Below are 21468 nucleotides of genomic sequence, written 5' to 3' on the forward strand. Positions count from 1 at the left end.
CATGAATTACCATAGAGCAATGAGAGAGTGCCACCCTGATTAAGACAAAGCTCTTCCTGCTGTGCGCCTGTGTGAATCACTATCTGAGAGGAGAGAATTCCACCTGCCAATGGGGAGACAATAGCCCCAATATATTTCCATCTGCTTACTTCAAAACCGGTACAATGCTAGGACACTACGATCCAGAAATAGACATACAGCGCCGAATTCACTTGCAATGATGACTAGTCACTTCATAAAAGTGTCGGGGCTGTGTGTAGTCGGGCCTCGACAAGGCGCTGGAGTGACAGCGGGAACAAGGACCGCTATGATAAGGAAATGTAGAGCCCTGTCAATCATTAAACAGCAGGGTGACGGTGGCAATCTGCCCCAGGGCAGAACTCATTCACTCCAAAGCCTATTTCCCCCCCACACACACGCTATTCACCACCACTTCCCATCCAGACGGCACGTCATAACTATATTTTACAACAGGGATGGGCAACTGGCGGGCCCGTAGCTACAAGAGCAACACTTGCATGTCGGCTAGGCCTACATTCATGACTATCGCATCTCTGAATTAACATAATCCAACAATATATTAGGTTGGACGACGTTGCCCCAGCCAGTAGGGACATTTAGGCAATCCAGTGAGAGAGATAAAGTGCTCCCTTAATCCAGAGAGGACAGGAGAGTTGGGCAACATTGAAGCGATTAGTTAGCAAGAGGCAGTGCTGATCCTAACCCTCCTCTTAGACCGGAATTAGGAGGGAAGGTGTAGCGCTGCTGATGCTGAACGGACAAGGGACCTTTATAACAGGCTTTAAATCGCAGAATAAGTGACCAGCGTAAGCTTCCTCAAGAGACCTTTACCAGCCTCCTTATAGAACAAGGGGAGTTCACCAGGGCCACATTCAGTAGCTAAACGTTGTTGAATGTTGCAGATAGAAATGCCATGAAAAGAACAGACGTGACTCCCTATTCTACATGCGAGAGACGCATATTTGTTCTACATTACTATCTAAAACGTTCAAAAACATTGCGACTTGCTGAACTCACCCTGCTCCCACAAAGGTTAATGCGACCTGAACAACTCTTACATAGGATAGGAGGGCCTCACCTGGGCGATATTCAGGGAATATGGCATGGCATTAGATATGTAGTGGGATTTTAAGAAAATAAAGTAAGAACGTGGTTTAAATTAGTCAAATGATCTTTACGCAAATCAAGCCAACGCGCCTGTGTAAAGAATGCATAAGCTACCATCCCTGAGTCCACCACCAACCCAATAGACAGGCTGTGAGAAATACAGAACAACGCATCTGTTTTAGATGTATTCTGTAGTTTTTTTTTTTTTTAAAGGTTATCGGCGTCCCAAGACGCCAGTGGCTTAGAGACCATTCAGCCTCAGTCCATATTCAGCTTTAAACGCAATCGAATAATGTATTCCTGAATTTTACTCTCCACAAAATAGGGCTTTACGGTTAGTTTCTTATCCAAGATGAAATTCTAATGAAAAGGTCTTAAGTCTGAGATAATACAAAGACCCACAGCATTCATGGCGCTGAATAAAAATGAAAACCTGAGGCTACCTGCAAAAGGGATGAGCAGTACCACTGTATGTGTAGACATACTACAAAAATGGCGAGTAAAAATACATGAATAAAAATCCTGCTGATAAATTATTTAATTGTGTAGCTTCTGGGGTTCCACATGAGTGGTCACAGTTAAAGCAGCTCCCAGCACTCGTCCAAACAAGATGCACAGGGGAAGCAAAGTGCCAAAGGACTAAAGAATACCCACAGGGGGAAGGAGTCTGGAATGCACTACTGATTCGGTACAACTTAGACTAGAGGATACACACTGAACTGTACACATACTGCCCAGACTACAGGGCAAACCTAGTACATGCTTGCTTAGGCTACCAAAACAGCGTACCCTCTCCTCTAACTGCACAAAGGACATACTCAAAAACAGGGAGTGCAAACCCAACCATCTAAAACGAAACAAACCCTAACAGCACATACTTTCTGACTGCAACACACACCCGTCAGCACACAGAGAAAAAAAGGGGAAAAAAGACAATTCTACTCCTCAGTGTGTGTTTACAGGTGTTATGTAGAGACAGGTGCAAATACATGACCTGGTCACAAGATACCCCAAGAACCACAGACCTGCCCATTTTGGGGGGGGGGGTTTGAACCTGATCGAACATCTCTGGAGAGACCCGAAAATAGCTGTGCAGCGACGCTCCCAATGAAACCAGACATAACTTGAGAGGATCTGCAGAGAAGAATGGGAGAAACTCCCCAAATGCAGGTGAGCCGAGCTTGTAGCGTCATACCCAAGACCCGAGGCTGTAATCACTGCTTCAAAGTACTGAGTCTGAATACTTATGTAAAATGTTACATTTCAGTTTTTTCCTTCTATAACTTGTGAAAAATTCTTAACCTGTTTTTGCTTTGTCATTATGGGATATTGTGTGTAGATTGATGAGGGGGGGGGGGGGAAATGATTTCATACATTTTAGAATTAAAAACAGAAAGGGCAAGGGGGATACCTAGTCAGTTGTCCAACTGAATGCATTCAACTGAAATGTGTCTTCCACATTTAACCCAACCCCTCTGAATAAAAGTTGTAAAGTAACAAAAATGTGGAAAAAGCCAAGGGACCTGAATACTTTTGGAATGCACTGTACCTACTCCGAGGCAGGAGAATTTACTCTCACTTCAGTAACCCATTGACATTAAATATACCTTGATAAATATACATTAAAACACAACCATAGGTCAAGAGCCAAAACATGATACATCAAACGCGCGTATAAAACGGCATTGAAAACTCGAGGTACACAAACACTCCACACTCTCCTACGCGTGATTGTGTGTCAAATACTAAACGCACACCCGTGAACATAAAAAGCAAGTGGAGGGGTGGCAAATATGCATGAAAAAAACTTTGGGATTTGATTCAAATGGCATCAAAAGAATTGAGACAGTGACTCAGGGAATGAACGCTGTTTGAAAGGTGGGAGGTTAGTCACAGTTTTGCTACGGGTCTAAATGACATAAAAAAGGTGCACTGCTGCATTAAAAAGCTTCTCTAATCCCCTGCCCTGGCAACCCCCAGATAAAACATGCAGCTTCTTCAAAACCTTGCAACCAAACTAAAAAGATAGCTCGTCACATTCCGGTGTCACTGTGCCAATTGCCCTACAACATCGCTCGCTCGCCCCCCCGTCCCCCTCCCGCCGTCCCCTCTCACCTTGAGGAAACGTTATGTCTAGCAAGCGAACTGCAAGACAAGAAAGCAGACGCTTTGAAAACAAAGTGCTGTCGTGTAAAAACTTACTGTGGGGATATAAACATTTCAACCTTAGAATAAACACCCCTGTCAAGCAGCTAACGGGAGTAAGACCCGCAAGCTCCAATTTCCCAGCACAGGGCTCTCCTCAGCGCTTTCAAGTGGCTTTGATGCTGAGGATGCGGTTGGCTAGACACCGCAAACCAGGATGCAGGTTCAAAATACCGTACAGCGACTGCAAAAAAAAGTATCATGGCCTTCTGCCTCCTGACAGATGACAAACCACAAAAAGATGACAAACCACAAAAAGCTGAGCTTAGCTTGTAGGAAACTGTCCTCTCAGGCTGTGGGCCACCTATGACTCACAGATCAGAAATGCGACCTTAGGATTCTTTGTGAAAGTCATTTTAACGGAAGAAATGTCTTCATTCCTTACCCATGTAGGCCTATAGCGTACTACTGCGTTTGCACTAACTGGTAAACAGCCAAGCCAGCCTCAAACTTTGCAGGCAAACGTTTCATAGAATTTTCATCATGCTTTTCACCCATTCCATTTGTATAGCACATTTAGCTTGCGGAGCTTGAAAATAATTTCAAATGCCTTTTTTTAATCCATTCCCATTTGAGTTCAAGGGGGAGGTGTTTGCTGAGTCCAACAGTACCACCAGCTGCACCTTGTCCTACCTTCTCCACAACCAAACATGCACCCTTTTCCCTTACCTGAAAAGGAGGCCCTTTAGGAAATCATGAATAAATAGACGAGAGACACCAGAAAAAACAAACTGCAAATTAAAAACCGCCCTGATAACCAAATGAATGAAATATTCTCCCCATCCAAGCTTTGGCATACAGTCTCCTCACTAGGACCAGATTCCGACCCCTACCTCCACCCCCACAGTGTTGGCTTGGCCGGTGATCCGTGAAGTGCAATGGAATCCGCCAAATTAGGGGTCTCTGAACTGTCTCAGCAGCCATTGTTGCCAGCATCTAGGGTTCAAAAGCAACAACAAAACAAAGAGACGAGACAGCGGCCTTGGGTAAAGATTGGCTAAGAGAAGAGAGAGAGATCGGTGGGGGGGGGCTTTCACACTTCAGAGCCTTGGAGGAGAGGTTGTTTGGGGGCTGTGGTGTCAAGGCACCAGGCAGCGGCTAAAGAGCCAGCGCAAACGTTCACACAAAAGGGCCCCTCTGAGTGTGTAGGGCAGCAGAGCCTTTACACCCACAAAGGGGAAGTCCAACTAACGCATAAAGCATGAACGAGGGGCGCAAGCCATCCAATCCTCTGCCGCCACTTCAATAAAAAAAAAAAAACACTGATGACCAGGCCCCTGCTTTCTCCCAAACACGTCGACATGCTTGAAAAAGGCATCGTCAGTCACTGAAGTAACACCCCCTTTCACCCTGTTGCAAATTACTATTTGAATATCAAGTCAGTGGAGAGAAGTGTTTGTTTTTGCTCTCGTGGTGGTGAAAAGTGAATGAGGTCAGTGTATTGAGGATAGCCGGTGACGTAAACAATCTGCCGTTCCATTGAAGTACAGGCCTGAGGTGTTGTTAAATTGCTCCTGGGGCCATAAAATCTGCTGTTTGGGTTTGGCCTGGGTAGGCCACCATTGTAAAAAGAATTTGTTCTTAACTGACTTGCCTAGTTAAATAAAAAGGTTAAAACAAAAAAAATCCTCCATGACCCACTCCAGGACTGTCTTGTCAAGGTGCTAGCTAGATTGGCATAACCTTATAAAGCTCTACTATCATAAAGAAAAACACTCAAGCTAAGAGCAGTGAAGTGAGCTAACTTCTAGACAGCCAAATGAATCAGCTTCCCAGTCATACCTGGTAGCTCCCCCCAGCACTTTCTCCTAGCCTACTATTCCCCGGTCACGTGTAAGCCGGAATATTTTAGAAATGCGCAGATAACAAGGGTCCCTCCTGCCGAGATACGTATTCACTGTGATGGCTTTATCTAATGCAATCTTTTCAATTTGTCCTCCACAATTTATTTCTCGCTGTTTTCCACAGCAAGCAGATGGAGGCAATTTTTTTGTTACATTTAGGGTCTGCACAGAACTCGGTAGAGCCAATGAGTCCACGTGCAGTGCCTTCAGAAAGTATTCATACCCTTCGACTTATAACACATTGTGTTACAACCCGATTTCTAAATGGATTAAATAGATCTCTCACCCATCTACACACAATACCTCATAATAAGTATTCACACCCCATAATAAGTATTCACACCCCATAATAAGTATTCACACCCCTGAGTCAAGATATGATAGAATCACCTTTAGAATCACCGTGTTAAAATTCTTCAAGCTCTATCAAGTTGGTTGTGGATCATTGCTAGACAGCCATTTAAGCCATAGATTTTCAAGCTGATTTAAGTCAAAACTGTAACTAGGCCACTCAGCAACATGTCATCTTGGTAAGCAACGCCAGTGTATATTTGGCCTTGTGTTTTAGGTTAGTGTCCTGCTGAAAGGTGAATTTGTCTCCCAGTGTCTGGTGGAAAGCAGTCTGAACCAGGTTTTACTCTAGGCAAAATCTGTGCTTAGCTCTTTTCAGTTAAAAAAAAAAAAAAAAAAACTCCCTAGTCCTTGCCGATGACAAGCATACCCATAACATGATGCAGCCACCACCATGCCTGATACATCACTGAATACCACTCTTCGTATTGTGTTGGATTTGTTGACCATCCTCAGTCCCCTCCCATCACAGGCATTAAACTCATTAAACCATTGGCCTCATGGTGAAATCCCTGAGTGATTTCCTTCCTCTCTGGCAAATTAGTTAGGAAGGACACCTGTATTGATACACCACCCAAAGTGTAATTAATAACTTCACCATTCTCAAAGGGATATTCAATGTCTGCTTAAGTTTTCACCCATCTACCAATTGGTTCCCTTCTATGTGAGGCATAAGAAAACCTTCCTGGTCTTTGCGGTTGAATCTGTTTGAAATTCACTGCTCGACCGAGGGACCTTACAGATAATTGTATGTGTGGGGTTCAGAGATTAGGAAGTCATTCAAAAATCAAGTTAAACACTATTATTGCACAGAGTGAGTACATGCAACTTGTGACATGCACATTTTTACTCCTACTCCTAGGCTTGCCATAACAGGGTTGAATACTTACAGAGCATACGGAAAGTATACAGACCCTTCACTTTTCCACATTTTGTTTCCATTACAGGCTTATTCTAAAATGTATTAAATACAATTCCCCATATTGACAAAGCAAAACACAGTTCAGACATTTTTGTAAAGTTATTAAAAATAAAACCAGGAATATCTTAAGTATTCAGACCCTTTGCTATGAGACAAGAAATTGAGCTCAGGTGCATCCTGTTTCCATTGATCATCCTTGAGATGTTTCTACAACTTCATTGGAGCCCACCTGTGGTAAATTCAATTGATTGAACTTGATTTGGAAAGGCACACACCTGCCTACATAAGGTCCAACAGTTAACAGTGAATGTGAGAGCAAAAACCAAGCCATGAGGTCGAAGGAACTGTCCGTAGAGCTCCGAGACATGATTGTGTTGAGGCACAGATCTGGGGAAGGGTACCAAAAAAATGTCTGCAGCATTGAAGGTCCCCAAGAACACAGTGGCCTCCATCATTCTTAAATGGAAGAAGTTTGGAACCACCAAGACTCTTTCTAGAGCTGGCCGCCTGGCCAAACTGAGCATTCGGGGAGAAGGGCCTTGGTCAGGAAGGTGACCAAGAACCCGATGGTCCCTCTGACAGAGCTCTAGAGTTCCTCTGTGGAGATGGGAGAAACTTCCAGAAGGACAACCATCTCTGCAGCACTCCACCAATCAGGCCTTTATGGTAATGGCCAGTCAGAAGCCATGCCTTAGTAAAAGGCACATGACAGCCTGCTTGGAGTTTGCCAAAAGGCATCTAAAAGACTCTCAGACCATGAGAAACAACATTCTCTGGTCTGATGAAACCAAGATTGAACTGTGTCATTTGCTTTGTCATTATGGGGTATTGTGTGTTTTAGAATAAGGCTGTAATGTAACAAAATGTAGAAAAAGTCAAGGGGTCTGAATACTTTCCCGAATGCACTGCATACTTTTTGCCTCAAGACTTTCAGTTTTTAATTTTTAATTTGTTTGTAAAAAATTGCAAAAAAAACATTCCTCTTTGACATTACGGGGTAGTGTGTGTAGGCCAGTGACACAAAATCTCCATTTAATCCGTTTTAAAATTCAGGCTGTAACAACAAAATAGTGTCTGGAGGCAGTGTAGTAGGGGCGGGAACAGGATAACAAGCATGCAACCACAGCATATTCACACCGACCGTAAAGCCTGTGCCAACTGGGCTACTTTGAGCAGCCTAACCGTGGGAGCTCCCCAGAAGACAATAAAACAACAGCTTACAAGGAAGTGCCTTATGGAAAATCATTTACAGCGATGACCCACAGGCTTCGTCGGTTGTGAATGGATTCGTAAAGTAAGCTAAATCTAATTCCAAGCAATTACAGTCAATAGACACCCAGAGAAACAAACTAAAAAAAAGTGGGCTGTCTTTTAGAATGTTGGCTATGTACGGCTACAAACCGCAAACCGGAGATTAACAGCCCGAGGTGGTGAAAGAGTTGAGGAGAATATGACCCCAGAAGAATGAGAATTAAAAGTAAATAGTCCGTGCCACATAGTAGAGAATACCAAGACGTAAGGCTTTCCATCCACTAAACGAGACAGATGTCAAAACAAACCAAAAAAATATTCTGCTTCCATAATGTAGACGCAATGTCTTCCTACCACATCCGAGCAAAAATGTAATGGGCAACCAATCACACACCTGTCTCATTCATTTTTTTTACATGTAACCAGTCAGCTACCTGTCTCACTCAATTGACTTCAAAGAGCCAACCAGCTGTCTGGCTTGCTTCCTTAGTACCTTCTAAACTGAGCATGTTAACTTACCTGCCTAAAACATCACTTTAAGAGAGAGACAGCGAGAGAGACAGCGAGAGAGACAGCGAGAGCGAGAGAGAGAGAGAGAGAGAGCGAGAGAGAGAGCGAGAGAGACAGCGAGAGCGAGAGAGAGAGAGAGAGAGAGAGCGAGAGAGACAGCAAGAGACAGCGAGAGCGAGAGAGAGAGAGAGAGAGAGCGAGAGAGACAGCGAGAGAGAGAGAGAGACAGCGAGAGAGAGAGAGAGAGAGAGACAGCGAGAGAGAGAGAGAGACACGAGAGAGAGAGAGAGAGAGAGAGACAGCGAGAGAGAGAGAGAGAGAGAGACAGCGAGAGAGAGCGAGAGAGCGAGAGCGAGAGAGAGAGACAGCGAGACAGAGAGAGAGGCTTTTACCAACTGTACTCCTCCCTTATTCATTCATGCCTCAAGCATTCCATGACAGTCCAGGATGAAAATACTTTCGTTTTGTCACCTTGCAGCGATCAATTTTTCATTCTGGGTGAAACACTCCCAATTGATCAATCCATCTCCACCACTAGCCAAGCGGAGATGGCTGGACTGGGACTGAGCTAGTAAAGCCTCAGGTCGGTCAGTCTCGTCCAGCTTGGTCTCTCAGCTACCACAGACCAGCCAGCGGCCACGTCATTATGGCAATCCCTCTGGTGACTGTGGGTCACTAAGAGCGGCCTCGCTTTCATCACTCAGCCAGGGACACACAGAGAGGTCATGACCCATCCTCACGCCGCTCGCACCCCCCCCCAACAGGAGATAGCTAAAAACGCAGACCTATCAGCATGATCAGGAGCAAGCACCACACTGAAACAGTTAGGACCAACGACATAGAATGCACATAGCCTCGACATCTGCGATTGCTCGGAAGGAAGAAAAGCCCATGCTGCTCTCACAATCAGAAAGAGCACTAACGCTACACTTGTCTCAGGTCACAGCTGTCTAGTATGCGACAAGTGAAGCACTCTGCATGAGGTGTGAATAACTAGAACACAATTCCACAGATAAAAAAAAAATATTTAAAAAAAGGTACAGCGAGAAAGAGGCGAGATTGACAGAAGATACAAACAACCATGCCAGTGTAGGCTAGCCTCTCTGGGCTATGTGGGACGATTTCGTCCCACCTACGTAACAGCCACTTCAATCCAGTGGCGCGATTTTTGAATCGTTAGAAATGCTATAACTTCAATTTCTCAAACATATGACTATTTCACAGCTATTTAAAGACAAGAATCTCGTTAATCTAACCCCACTGTCCGATTTCAAAAAGGCTTTACAACAAAAGCAAAACATTAGATTATGTCAGCAGAGTACCCAGCCAGAAATAATCACACAGCCATTTTTCAAGCTAGCATATCATGTCACATAAACCCAAACCATATCTAAATGCAGCACTAACCTTTGATGATCTTCATCAGATGACACACCTAGGACATTGTGTTATACAATACATGCATGTCTGTTCAATCAAGTTCATATTTATATCAAAAACCAGCTTTTTACATTAGCATGTGACGTTCAGAACTAGCATTCCCACCGAACACTTCCGGTGATTTTACTAAATTACTCACGATAAACGTTCACAAAAAGCATAACAATTATTTTAAGAATTATAGATACATTACCCCTCTATGCACTCGATATGTCCGATTTTAAAATAGCTTTTCGGATGAAGCACATTTTGCAATAATCTAAGTACATAGCCCGGCATTACAGGGCTAGCTATTTAGATACCCACCCAGTTCAGCCTCCACCAAAATCACATTTCCTATAAGAAAAATGTTCTTACCTTGCTTGTTCTTCATCAGAATACACTGCCAGGACTTCTACTTCAATAACAAATGTTGGTTTGGTCCCAAATAATCCATCGTTATGTTCCAACAGCGACGTTTTGTTCGTGAGTTCTAGAATGCTTCTTCGCGGTGTCGCGCATGGCGCATTGGCGTGTCAAAAATGTCTAAATATTCCATTACCGTACTTCGAAGCATGTCAACCGCTGTTTAAAACCAATTTTTATGCCATTTATGTCATAGAGAAGTGTTAATATTCCGACCGGGAGTATGCATTGAGCCTAAACAGCCGAATAAAATTTCTCCTCAGAAGCGACTCATGCACGCGCATCATTGAAAGGTCCTCCGAGCATCCACTTACAAAAGGCGATAATATATTTCAACCTGAGGTTCCCTCGTAAACCTTCAGTTATTTCGCGGGCTCTGAGAGCCTATTGGAGCCCTGGGAATTGTCACGTTACAGCTAAGATCCTTACTTTTCAATAAAAAGAGGTAAGACGCACGACTCCTTGTCAGACAGGGTACTTCCTGCTTGAAGCCTTGTCAGGTTTTTGCCTGCCATAGGAGTTCTGTTATACTCACAGACACCATTCAAACAGTTTTAGAAAATTCAGAGTGTTTTCTATCCAAACCTGAACAATAATATGCATATTCTAGCTTCTGAGTTGGTGTAGGAGGCAGTTAAAAATGGGAACATATTTTTTCAAAAATTCTCAATACTGCCCCCTATACCAAAGAGGCTAGACTACATCTTCCCCAGAAACAATCGCACCGCGCTAATTGAGGCAAACTATCATTCCCTGATAACTTCCTACAGATCACGGCCCAGCGCTTTATTTAAGTGAGAGGACGATGAAATATTCATGACGTATTAATTGGACGAGAAAACAAAAAACGGCGACCCGGGGAGCATGAGACAACCCCCCCCCCCCCCCCCCCGAGTATGGATGAGAGCCGCAGCACACAACAAATTACACGTCTGTTAACCTCCAGTGCCGCATCCACTCTAATATCATGCCACTATCTGCCCAGAGAATAAATCGCCATTGACATTTCCGAAAATGGAATTCATAATGCCATTTTAACATAAGACAGGGATGTGGTCTTTGCTTAACGGGTTTCTAGTCTATCTTTGGCACTGTGTCAACAAAATGCCAAGCTCCACATCGTAAAGGAGGAAAGGAAAATATGGCATTGTCGCCCCAAATCACTTCTGTGTTTCCATATCATTCCGATAGCATGGAACTCCTCTCACATTCAAGCGGATTTAGTCCAGCGGGAAAATTCATGGTGATGTCAGTTATGAAAATGCACCATTCCTCCTATCCAGCGGCCCGGTATTGCAGCCTTGGGCTGCAAATCTCCAAAATATCACTGTGTTTTAGACAAGCCATAGACAGCAGCTACTCTTCCTGGTGTCCGGCAAAATTAAGGCAGTTACACAATTTTAAAAACATTACAATACATTCGTAAGTGTGCCCTCAGGCCCCTACTCCACTACCACATATCTACAACACAAAATCCATGTGTACGTGTGTGTATAGTGCGTATGTTTTGTCTGTGTATGCATGTGCCTGTTCCTGTTTGTGTTGCTTCACAGTCCCTGCTGTTCTATAAAGTGTATTTTATATATTTTTTAAATGTTTATTTGATTCTACTGCTTGCATCAATGTGGAATAGAGTTCCATGTAGTCATGGCTCTATGTAGTACCGTGCGCCTCCCATAGTCTGTTCTGGACTTGGGGACTGTGAACAGACATCTGGTGGCATGTCTTGTGGGGTATGCATTTGTGTCTGAGCTGTGTGCAAGTCATTTAAAACGGACAGCTCGGTGCTGTCGACGTGTCAATACCTCTCACAAATACAAGTAGTGACGGAGTCAATCTCTCCTCCACTTTGAGCCAGGAGAGATTGACATGCATATTAACATTTACTCTCTGTATATCCAAGGGCCAGCCGTGCCGCCCTGTTCTGAGCCAATTGCAAGTCCCTCTTTGTGGCATCTGAACACACGACTGAACAGTAGTCCAGGTGCGACAAAACTAGGGCCTGTAGGACCTGCCTTGTTGATAGTGTTGTTAAGAAGGTAGAGCAGTGCTTTGTTATGGACAGACTTCTCCCCATCTTAGCTACTGTTGTATCAATATGTTTTGACCATGGCAGTTTACAATCCAGGGTTACTCCAAGCAGTTTAGTCATCTCAACTTGCTCAGTTTCCACATTATTTATTACAAGTTTTAGTTGAGGTTTAGTGTTTGGCGAATGATTTGTCCCAAATACAATGCTTTTAGTTTGAAATATTTAGGACTAACTTACTCCTTGCCACCCACTCTGAAAGTAACTGCAGCTCTTTGTTAAGTGTTGCAGTCATTTCAGTCACTGTAGTAGCTGACGTGTATAGTGTTGAGTCATCCGCATACATAGACACACTGGCTTCACAGGCTGATTTACTGGCTCAAATAGCCGACCGAGGGGGCTTTACTATTCTTAGGTAGCGGAATGACTTTTGCTTCCCTCCAGGCCTGAGGGCACACACTTTCTAGTAGACTGAAATTAAAGATATGGCAAATAGGAGTGGCAATATCATCCGCTATTATCCTCAGTCATTTTCCATCCAAGCTGTCAGACCCCGGTGGCTTGTCATTGTTGATAGACAATGTGTAATGTCAGCTTTTGTTCCTAATCTTGCCAATGAAAAAAAAATCATTAAAAGTAGTTGGCAATATCAGTCGGTTGTGATGAATGAGCCATCTGATTCAATGAATGATGGAGCGAAGTTTGCCTTTTCCCAAAATGTCATTAAAAAGGTGCTCCAAAGCTTTTTACTATCAATCTTTATGTCATTTATCTTTGTTTCAGTGTAGTTTCTTTTTATTCAGTTTAGTCACATGATTTCTCAATTTGCAGTACTTTTTGCCAGGTTGTTCAGCCAGACTTATTTGCCGTTCCTTTATCCTCATCCCTCTCAACCATACAATTCTTCAATTCCTCATCAATCCGCGAGGATTTAACAGTTTTTAACAGTCATTTTCTTAATGGGCGCGTGCTTATTAGCAACTGGGATAAGCAATTTCAGAAGTGTCAAGGGCAGTGTCTGTTTGCTCCTCATTACACACCACAGACCAGCAAATATTCTTTACATCAACATAGGAATCACTACAAAACGTATTGTATAACCTCATACACTATATTAGGCCTGGAGCGACCTTGAGACGTGGCGGCCTGTAGTGAAGAGGCTAAAGTACAAAGTCAATACCAGCCGACAGACCTGGTTAACTATTAAATCGGGGGGGGGGGGGGGGGGGGGGGGGGGGGGGGGGGGGTCCCTGATCCAGCCGTCTGCTGGGTAACTTATGGAGGAGGATAAAACAAGCAATTCACAGACGTCGCCAAAACACACGGTTTGGAAAGTTGACACAGATGAACTCGTTTATGACAGAGTACTCGGCTATAGCCCATGGGCGTGCTGTAACTAACAGTGCATATACACATGGGGCAGCAGATAGGATTGTGATGTACCAAAGTATTGAATGCCTTGTAATTTGTCATTGAATTGCTTCCCCCCCCCCCCACTGACTGTCCCCAGACTCTACAGTCAGCAACTCATAAAGCTCATTGGATAATGTATCAATGAATGGCGTCTGTTATTGATGCTTGCCCATGGATGGAAGTGGAACCAGTGATTCAGAATGGAAGTGATTGCAACTCTCGGAAAAGTAATTGTGTGTGTGTGTGTGTGTTTGTGTGGCTAAGCTTTAGTGTCCAGGGCTACCAGGCACTGCCTGTGTTTAACAGCCTTCCAATATCTGCTGCTCCTGCCACATCCCTCTTAGAGGCTGAAAGGTCGCGATGGGAAAGGGGGGGGGGGGGGGGGCACCATGTGGAAACAGTTCCATGGACAGAATTGAGAATATATATATATATATAAATTAAATATGCCATTCACCAGGCGCTTTTATCCAAAGTGACTTAAATTATAATGAGTGCATAGGCTACATTTTAGTATGTGTGACCCAATAGGGGCATCGACCCCACAACCCTGGCATTGCTAGCACCACGCTCTTATAAACTGAGCCCACACAGGACCAAGGAGAGGGGTCGCAGTTGATACTGTTGCCATCCCGAAGCCAAAGTGCAGTGAAATGCATCCAGGTATGCTGCGGTATTTTCACCTTGGCACCGTTCCCTCGTTACCCCAAACAGCTGTTCCAACACGTGTGTGCATTCCAGGCATTCTCACCATCGTTTCTGACCGAGAGAGACTCCCTGGCTGTCCCGGGCCAAGCCATGTCAGTGCTAACCGGGCCAAAGGAAAGGTGAGCAGTCGAGGGAGGGATGCCTGGAATCCAGATAACGGAGGACACATTTCTCCAGGTGACACGAGCCAAAGACATCTCTCTCTGGGAGAAGAGCAGATCGCACGGGGAGATAAAGAGGAGAGGGATGAGAAATGGACAAGCACTTACTTGTGGGGATGGGTGTTGCAGCATATTTGCAATTGGCGCTGTGTCATGGGGGCAATGTGTTCTCGTCTCAGTGAGTTTCAGTTGATGAAAAGTTCTGTTTAAATTTATACTTCCCTTTGACCAAACTAAGCCTAAAGAGCTAGTGTCCCCCAAAATGGCACCCTATTCAGTGTATTACTTTTGGTCCGGGTCAAAACAAAGTAGCGCACTATATAGGGAATAGGGTGCCATTTGGGATGTAGTACTAGTCATGGCCCCTCTCCTGCTTTTACAAGTGACTGGAAATATGTTGTCTTCAATGGAGTACTGTGGAAGCCAATATCTCACTTCACTAAACATTTTAACTAACGTCGGGCCAGCATAAGAGGGGGTTGAGTTTTCACATATCCCAAGTTTACCGTGGATTTAGAGAGATATTCAAGCAAGAGGCAACTTGGCCTAAAATAAACCAGTCTCACTCTCGGAGAAGTAGACTTGGCAACGCTCTGTGCAAACTTCAATGACATCGTTTCCTCCCATGGTTACAACGCGATGCCCGTCCTTTGGGTGACTTGACTTACGCTGGCATCATTACAACCAAAAGACGAGTTGTGGTCTCCACAATCAGTGATAACACGCAAAGCACAAGCTTAGCCTACCATCAAACCTAATATGGACACTACGACGAAAAGGATTGTGGATGTAGCACTACTCGATATGGGCTAGGCCTTATTGAATTAACAGCATTACACACAATTATTCCAACTAAACATGATTTGGCTGATAAGTCTAGGCCTAATAAGTGTTGTACTTATTCATTATAATGTGGAGTTTATAGCAGTGTGATAGCAAGGTCACACTCCCACACCACTCTTACAGTGCACATTGCTTTATTCCCTTAAAGTATAGGGCAAATAAAACGTGTCAGTGCATATCCTCGTTTGGCTGCAATATCAGTGAAGTGGGTGGGGGTGATTTACTCAAACCGGAAAGGTAATTGACTGGCTGGCGAAGTTCTCGTTCACGCTAGAACAGTAAGAGAACCATATAAGCCATTTCAGTCCCCGAGAATGGCAGTCAATGGCATTGTATGCCAATAAAATACGAGTTCGCAATCTGCTCGCAAACACACACACACACACACACCAGGCCGCGCGCAACGGACTCAAGGATGCGCGCGATGGTGCCTGTTTCGGAATGGTGCCGTAGGACAAAGGTGACCACTTTTCGTTTACACAGTGGTAATAGGACCCACATAACACATTTATAACAGCTTTCACGTACAGTCCTTTTTAATCTGTCAACACGTCATAACTTACTTGTCATATTCTGCGTTGTCCTTGTCGCAGCGTGCGTCCTTGTGTTTCTGCCAATCCTTGCCGTGTTTGCAGGTGGTGAGGAGCACCACATCCTCCTGGTTATGGACATGATATAAGGCATTCCTCGTGTCTGACCCTATACCTGTAAGGTATCGCTTCCCCTTAAACACAAGCATGTATTTCCTGAAAGGTGGAATGGAGTTGTACTTTAGGTAACCCCTGTCCCCTCCGGTCCTAGGGTGCTCCTTGGAGAACAGCGGGATGGACACGTCAAAGTTGGGCCTGAAATTCTCGGTACTGATGCTGGCCTTGGCCAACATGGCCTGGCCTATGTCGAAACCTAGGTCTTCCGTGTAGTCCGGCCATGTCCCAGAGTACAAGTTAAATATGAGGTGGTTTCTGCCGTTGTTCCAGAGATGAAGGTTCTGGACCTTGGTTTTGAGATTGTGCACGTACTGTGGCGAGAGCGAGTCCCGGTCCAGGGTGTCCAAGCTCAGGACGAATAGACAAGCTTGTCCCGGGTCAGTGGTGTAGAACCTGGAGCCCTCAATGGTCGATAAAATATTCTGGTAACTTTCTGAGATTTTCTCCCCCTTCTGCTGGGGGTAGACATACACTTTGAAATCGTTCTTTTTACACGCAGAGAAATCAAAGCACGAATCCATGCGACATCTTTTGCCTTTGTACACGCTTGTATTAACGTCCCTCTTCTGCCTCGGCGATATGTGGATGTTGTATTCCTCGGTGTCCAGTTGATCCCAGGGTAGGAACTGTTGTAAAGGGTCAGAGAAGTGTGGCCACGGCTGGTCGGGGCGATATCCATTGTGGCTACGGTCATGCCGGTTTCTGCCCGACGCTGGAAGTTGTACCCCTCCAAAGTAGAACAGTAGAACTAAACATGCACCGGCGGAGAGCAGGAATAAATATCGTTTTTTGGCCTGCATGTGTCCTACGAATAGGGGCAAGTTTTTCTACAAATAAAATGGAAGTGTCCCGAAGTTAGGCTCTCACCACCTCCAACTACACCGCTCCGCCATCTTCCAGCCTCCAAAGATTTCAAACTCGCGTCTTCCCCCTTCTTCGTATTCCGTTCCCCAATCCAGCGATTGATCCAGCGCATGTGGGCGATTTTTTAAATGCGTTTTCTCCCTCTATCTAGTTGGACCATTTCACAATATAGTGGCTCTGGGCAAACACAAATCTCCCTTCGACCAAGTAAAAGCATTCATATAGTCCCTTTGCCCCTCTCTCCCTCTTTCATTCAGCCAGTCTGTATTGAAATGTAAAACTGCGCCGGGTTAGAGATGCCCGAAGCGTTTTACCAACTCTTTCCCCTGTGGAGTAGCGGCAGGGGTTCATGTGGTTTTCCTGCCTTGGCCGACACAGAAGAACGTATCCCACGGTTAAGATGTGTTAACACGCTGGCTGTGGTTTAAAGCCTTTCGGCGAGGTCGGCTTTTAGATCCAGACGTCTCGGGAGTATAATTCGGCGGACTCCTCGCGCTCTCTCCGGTGATATATTTCACTCCGCCGTTCAACGACCGAACGAGGAAGCCGTGGTAGAACAAGAGCAGTTCATCCGCGCAACTGTAGCCTCACGAATCCCTGCATTTCTCTTATGTTTTAATCTCCCGACAGACCTCATACAACGCAAAAATAATCTCATCGGAGAATAGGAGCTTGACACAATCGAAGAAATGGACGCAACGACCTCAAACAGTATTTACAGTAACAATGTGACTTTGCAAATACATTGAAATCGGTACAAAAACAGGATTCCTTGATTCTAGTGTCCAATTACCAAATGCTCAATTGTTTCGATTGTTACTCTAACATTCCAATCCCGACACGATGGCAGCTGACGTAACGTCCCGTCAGTGTGCATACGCGTTTCTCATTGGTCTAGGATTGGGACCGGAAAAGGCGGTGCTTCAAATGCACCCATTCACAACCGGAGCCCTCTCGGCGAATAACTTAAAGCACGAGTAAAACACCGAAAAATGTAGAATATCTATGCGTAAGTGTTTTCTACAGATTGTGTTGCACGTAAATGATTGTACACTGTCCCCACTGTCTTGAAATAACTCGTTTAATGTTATTTCCTTTATAGTAGAAGTGACACTGTGGGCCAAAAAATCAGAGTTGCTCTCTAGTGTGCAAACAAAATCACAGCAACCAAAGTTGAGTGCCCTACGGTCACATTTACACAGCACGAATTGATGGTTCATCAGGAGTGAGTGGAAGTTTAGGCCTATAGGCGTGTGTGTTACTACATCTATTCAATTAAGATTTTCACAAATATAAAAAGAATTGAAAACTATAAAGGTGGAGATCTGAAAAAGTTGAGTCTTTCACACAAACCAAAGTAAAGTGCACCGTATGACTAATGACAGAGATTAATAGCACCAAATCGCTCGAGAAGTCCCACCATGCCTCATATAATCCACACAGCTGCCATTTTGTGGCACAACGCTCAGGCTGGGTGAAGGGGCCATCCTTGTTTTTTATCGACCAATTAGTATAGGGAGGTGGGAGGGTAATTATAGATGTCCCCACTGAGAGGGACCGACTGGGAGCTGAGCCAGAATCCTGGTGGTTAGCCAGCCTCACTATTACCGTTGTCACTATCGTGCCGAGTCTGACCTGAACCATACCATGCTGGCTCTGATATGTTATTTGCCTGAGTCACACTATCGGGCCAACCTGAACCATACTGTGCTGGCTTGGATATTTCCTCATCTCTATTCCAGCTTGGTTCCAGCTTGGAAGTGTGGACCTGTACCCAGGCCAGGTCCGCTTGGTTCGACTCAGCCCAAATAAAATAAAAGGGTATTTCTCACATATACGCCGAATACAACAGGCGTAGTAGACCTTACATTGAAATGCTTACTTACAACAGGCGTTGTAGACCTTACATTGAAATGCTTACTTACAACAGGCGTAGTAGACCTTACATTGAAATGCTTACTTACAACAGGCGTAGTAGACCTTACATTGAAACGCTTACTTACAACAGGCGTTGTAGACCTTACATTGAAACGCTTACTTACAACAGGCGTTGTAGACCTTACATTGAAACGCTTACTTACAAGCCCTTAACCAACAATGTAGTTTTAAGAAAATTTAGTTAAACAAATATTTACTAAATGAACTAAAGTGTAAAAAAAATTATAATAAAAAAGTAACAATAAAATAACAATAGCGAGGCTATATACAGGGGGTACCGGTACTGAGTCAGTGTGTGGGGGTACAGGTTAGTAGAGGTAATTTGTACATGTAGGTAGGTGTAAAGTGACCATGCAAAGATAATAAATAGCGAATAGCATCAGTGTAAAAATGGGGTGGGGGGGATGTCAATGCAAATAGTCCAGGTGGTAATTTGATTCATTGTTCAGCTGTCTTATGGCTTGTAGGTAGAAGCTGTTAAGGAGCCTTTTGGACCTAGACTTGGCGCTCCGGTACCACTGGCCGTGCAGCAGCAGAGAGAACAGTCCATGACTTGGGGGACAGGAGTCTTTGGCAATTTTTTGGCCGCTTCGTCTGACACCACACAGTATATAGGTCCTGGATGGCAGGAAGTTTGGACCCAGTGATGTACTGGACCGTACGCACTACCCTCTGTAGCACCTTACGGTCAGATGCTGAGCAGTTGCCATATCAGGCAGTGATGAAATCGGTGAGGATGCTCTTGATGGTGCAGCTGTAATACTTTTTGAGGACGTGGGGACCCATGCCAAATATAGTGTAAATAGGGTATTAGTGTGCTGTTGAGACAAAGCCTCCTTTAGGCCCCCAACACCAGCCACCTTTAGGTCCACATGGATCCCTTCATTCACTTTTGAAATTAATTGTGCCTCTCATTCAGATATGTGCATATCTCAGACACAGGAGATGCCTACACTGCTGTTCGTGGCAATTGTTCGCTGGCAATGGCAGAGATATCCCATTTCATTTAATCACCAATTAATTGTGGTTATATTTTATACCTAATTAGACCCACTTTTCTTGCACAGTGTTACATGAGTTAAACGAACCAACTCCAAACAGGGCACCTCTGGTTGGTTGAGAATAGCTGGATTATCTGAAGTATTGCTATTGTTCCCCTGGTATACAGATAAACTGTGTGTGAAGCAGAACTTCCTCCCCGTGTCAGCAGGCAACCGTGATAAAGGCCACGGTAAATTCGGGCTGTGGTAAACAAATACCCACGGCTGGGAAGGTAATCCCAGGGTTTAGGGAGTTCTAGGCAGACGGAAGACAAAACAGGCTTTGAGAGTCCTCTAGCCGCTGCAGATCGGGCACAGATAACTCCCCTTAGGATGTAATGATCTTGAGCGCTCCTGGAGGCTGGAGAAGCAGCTAGGCCTGGCTAAAAGATGTGTGTGTGGTGGGAGCACAGAGTGTGTGTGGGAGCACGGAGTGTGTGTGTGGGAGAACGGAGTGTGTGTGTGGGAGAACGGAGTGTGTGTGTGTGGAAGCACAGAGTGTGTGTGGGAGCACGGAGTGTGTGTGGGAGCACGGAGTGTGTGTGTGGGAGTACGGTGTGTGTGTGTGTGTGTGTGTGAGTATGGAGTGTGTGTGTGTGAGCACGGAGTGTGTGAGCACAGAGTGTGTGTGTGTGAGTACGGAGTGTGTGTGTGTGTGTGTGTGTGTGAGCACGGAGTGTGTGTGTGTATGTGTAGGAGAAGCTCAGAGGAGAAGCCACACACACACACACACACAAACAGACACACAACAGGGCCGTGTAACCCAACCGCAAAGCCCCAAGACACCCTCATGGGAAACCAAAACACAGCAGGCCAGGATTTGTTATGGGGTGACAATAAAGGGTTTCCAAACCTAATAGAGGTCACTTTGTACTCACAGGGAGATGGAGAGGCTCATAAAAACATTGAATTGAGTTAAATTGATGTAATCTCCTGTTCATGGTCTCCTTGGGTGTGTGTTCTACTGTACACCATTTTTATCTGTGACATTGTTGTGATGGATTTAGGATACATTACACCTGTTCAAATATTCACTCCACATCCATTGTCTTGTCACCGACGTGTTCTTATTAATTCTCAAGGATGATATCGGCAAACTCTGAGAGGTGAAAAGTTTTGGAGGATAAATATAAAATGTATCTAATAGAATCCTGCGCGTTCAAATCCTTGAGGGTTCAACATCCCAATGCAATAAACATTTGTGGTAGACTTTCCCAAAGACAAAATAAATCTCACAATGACTAAAAGGCCATAGGTATTTACGCAGTACAGTAGTAATGCACAGGCACAAGTACAGTAGTATTGTACAGTACAGGCACAATGTGACTAATGTAGATATGGCTATTGAGTGGGAGTTAGTGCGGTCTTGGAAGTTCTGTTCTCCTACTCGCACGCTCACGGAATACCTCCAGGCGAATGAATGTTAAGTTGGCGTTCCTAGACTTTTCAAATGCTGCTCAGAGCTTGGTGTGTGGGATGCTATTGCAATCTTCCTTCATTTATTTATTTAAAATGACCTTTACACTGCAGGAGCAGGGATCGCTTTAGGCAAAGTGAGGGTTTAAATGTTCTGGGATGTGGGAGGAGGACGGCCATCGTTTGCAGGGCTCAAAGCAAGCTAGAGCCAAAACTCCGAATTTTCAACGGGAATTCTACTGGGACGCCAAGGCAGCAAATGAACTGGAGCAGGTTAGATGTGGTGATGGGTT

At 44.7% G+C, this 21468-nt stretch overlaps 1 protein-coding gene across 1 annotated transcript in view; it reads right to left on the minus strand.

Annotated features, from left to right (window-relative positions):
- ext1b (exostosin glycosyltransferase 1b) overlaps positions 1–17612 on the minus strand; it is a 110279-nt gene extending 92667 nt beyond the window's left edge. Inside the window, exon 1 of the mRNA XM_029731463.1 lies at positions 15774–17612. Within this exon, the coding sequence (XP_029587323.1) occupies positions 15774–16717 (944 nt within the window). The 5' untranslated portion in view covers positions 16718–17612. The remainder of the gene's footprint in view (positions 1–15773) is intronic.
- Between the last annotated feature and the right edge of the window lie 3856 nt (positions 17613–21468).

Source organism: Salmo trutta, chromosome 34, assembly GCF_901001165.1.
Source record: "Salmo trutta chromosome 34, fSalTru1.1, whole genome shotgun sequence".
NCBI lineage: Eukaryota > Metazoa > Chordata > Actinopteri > Salmoniformes > Salmonidae > Salmo > Salmo trutta.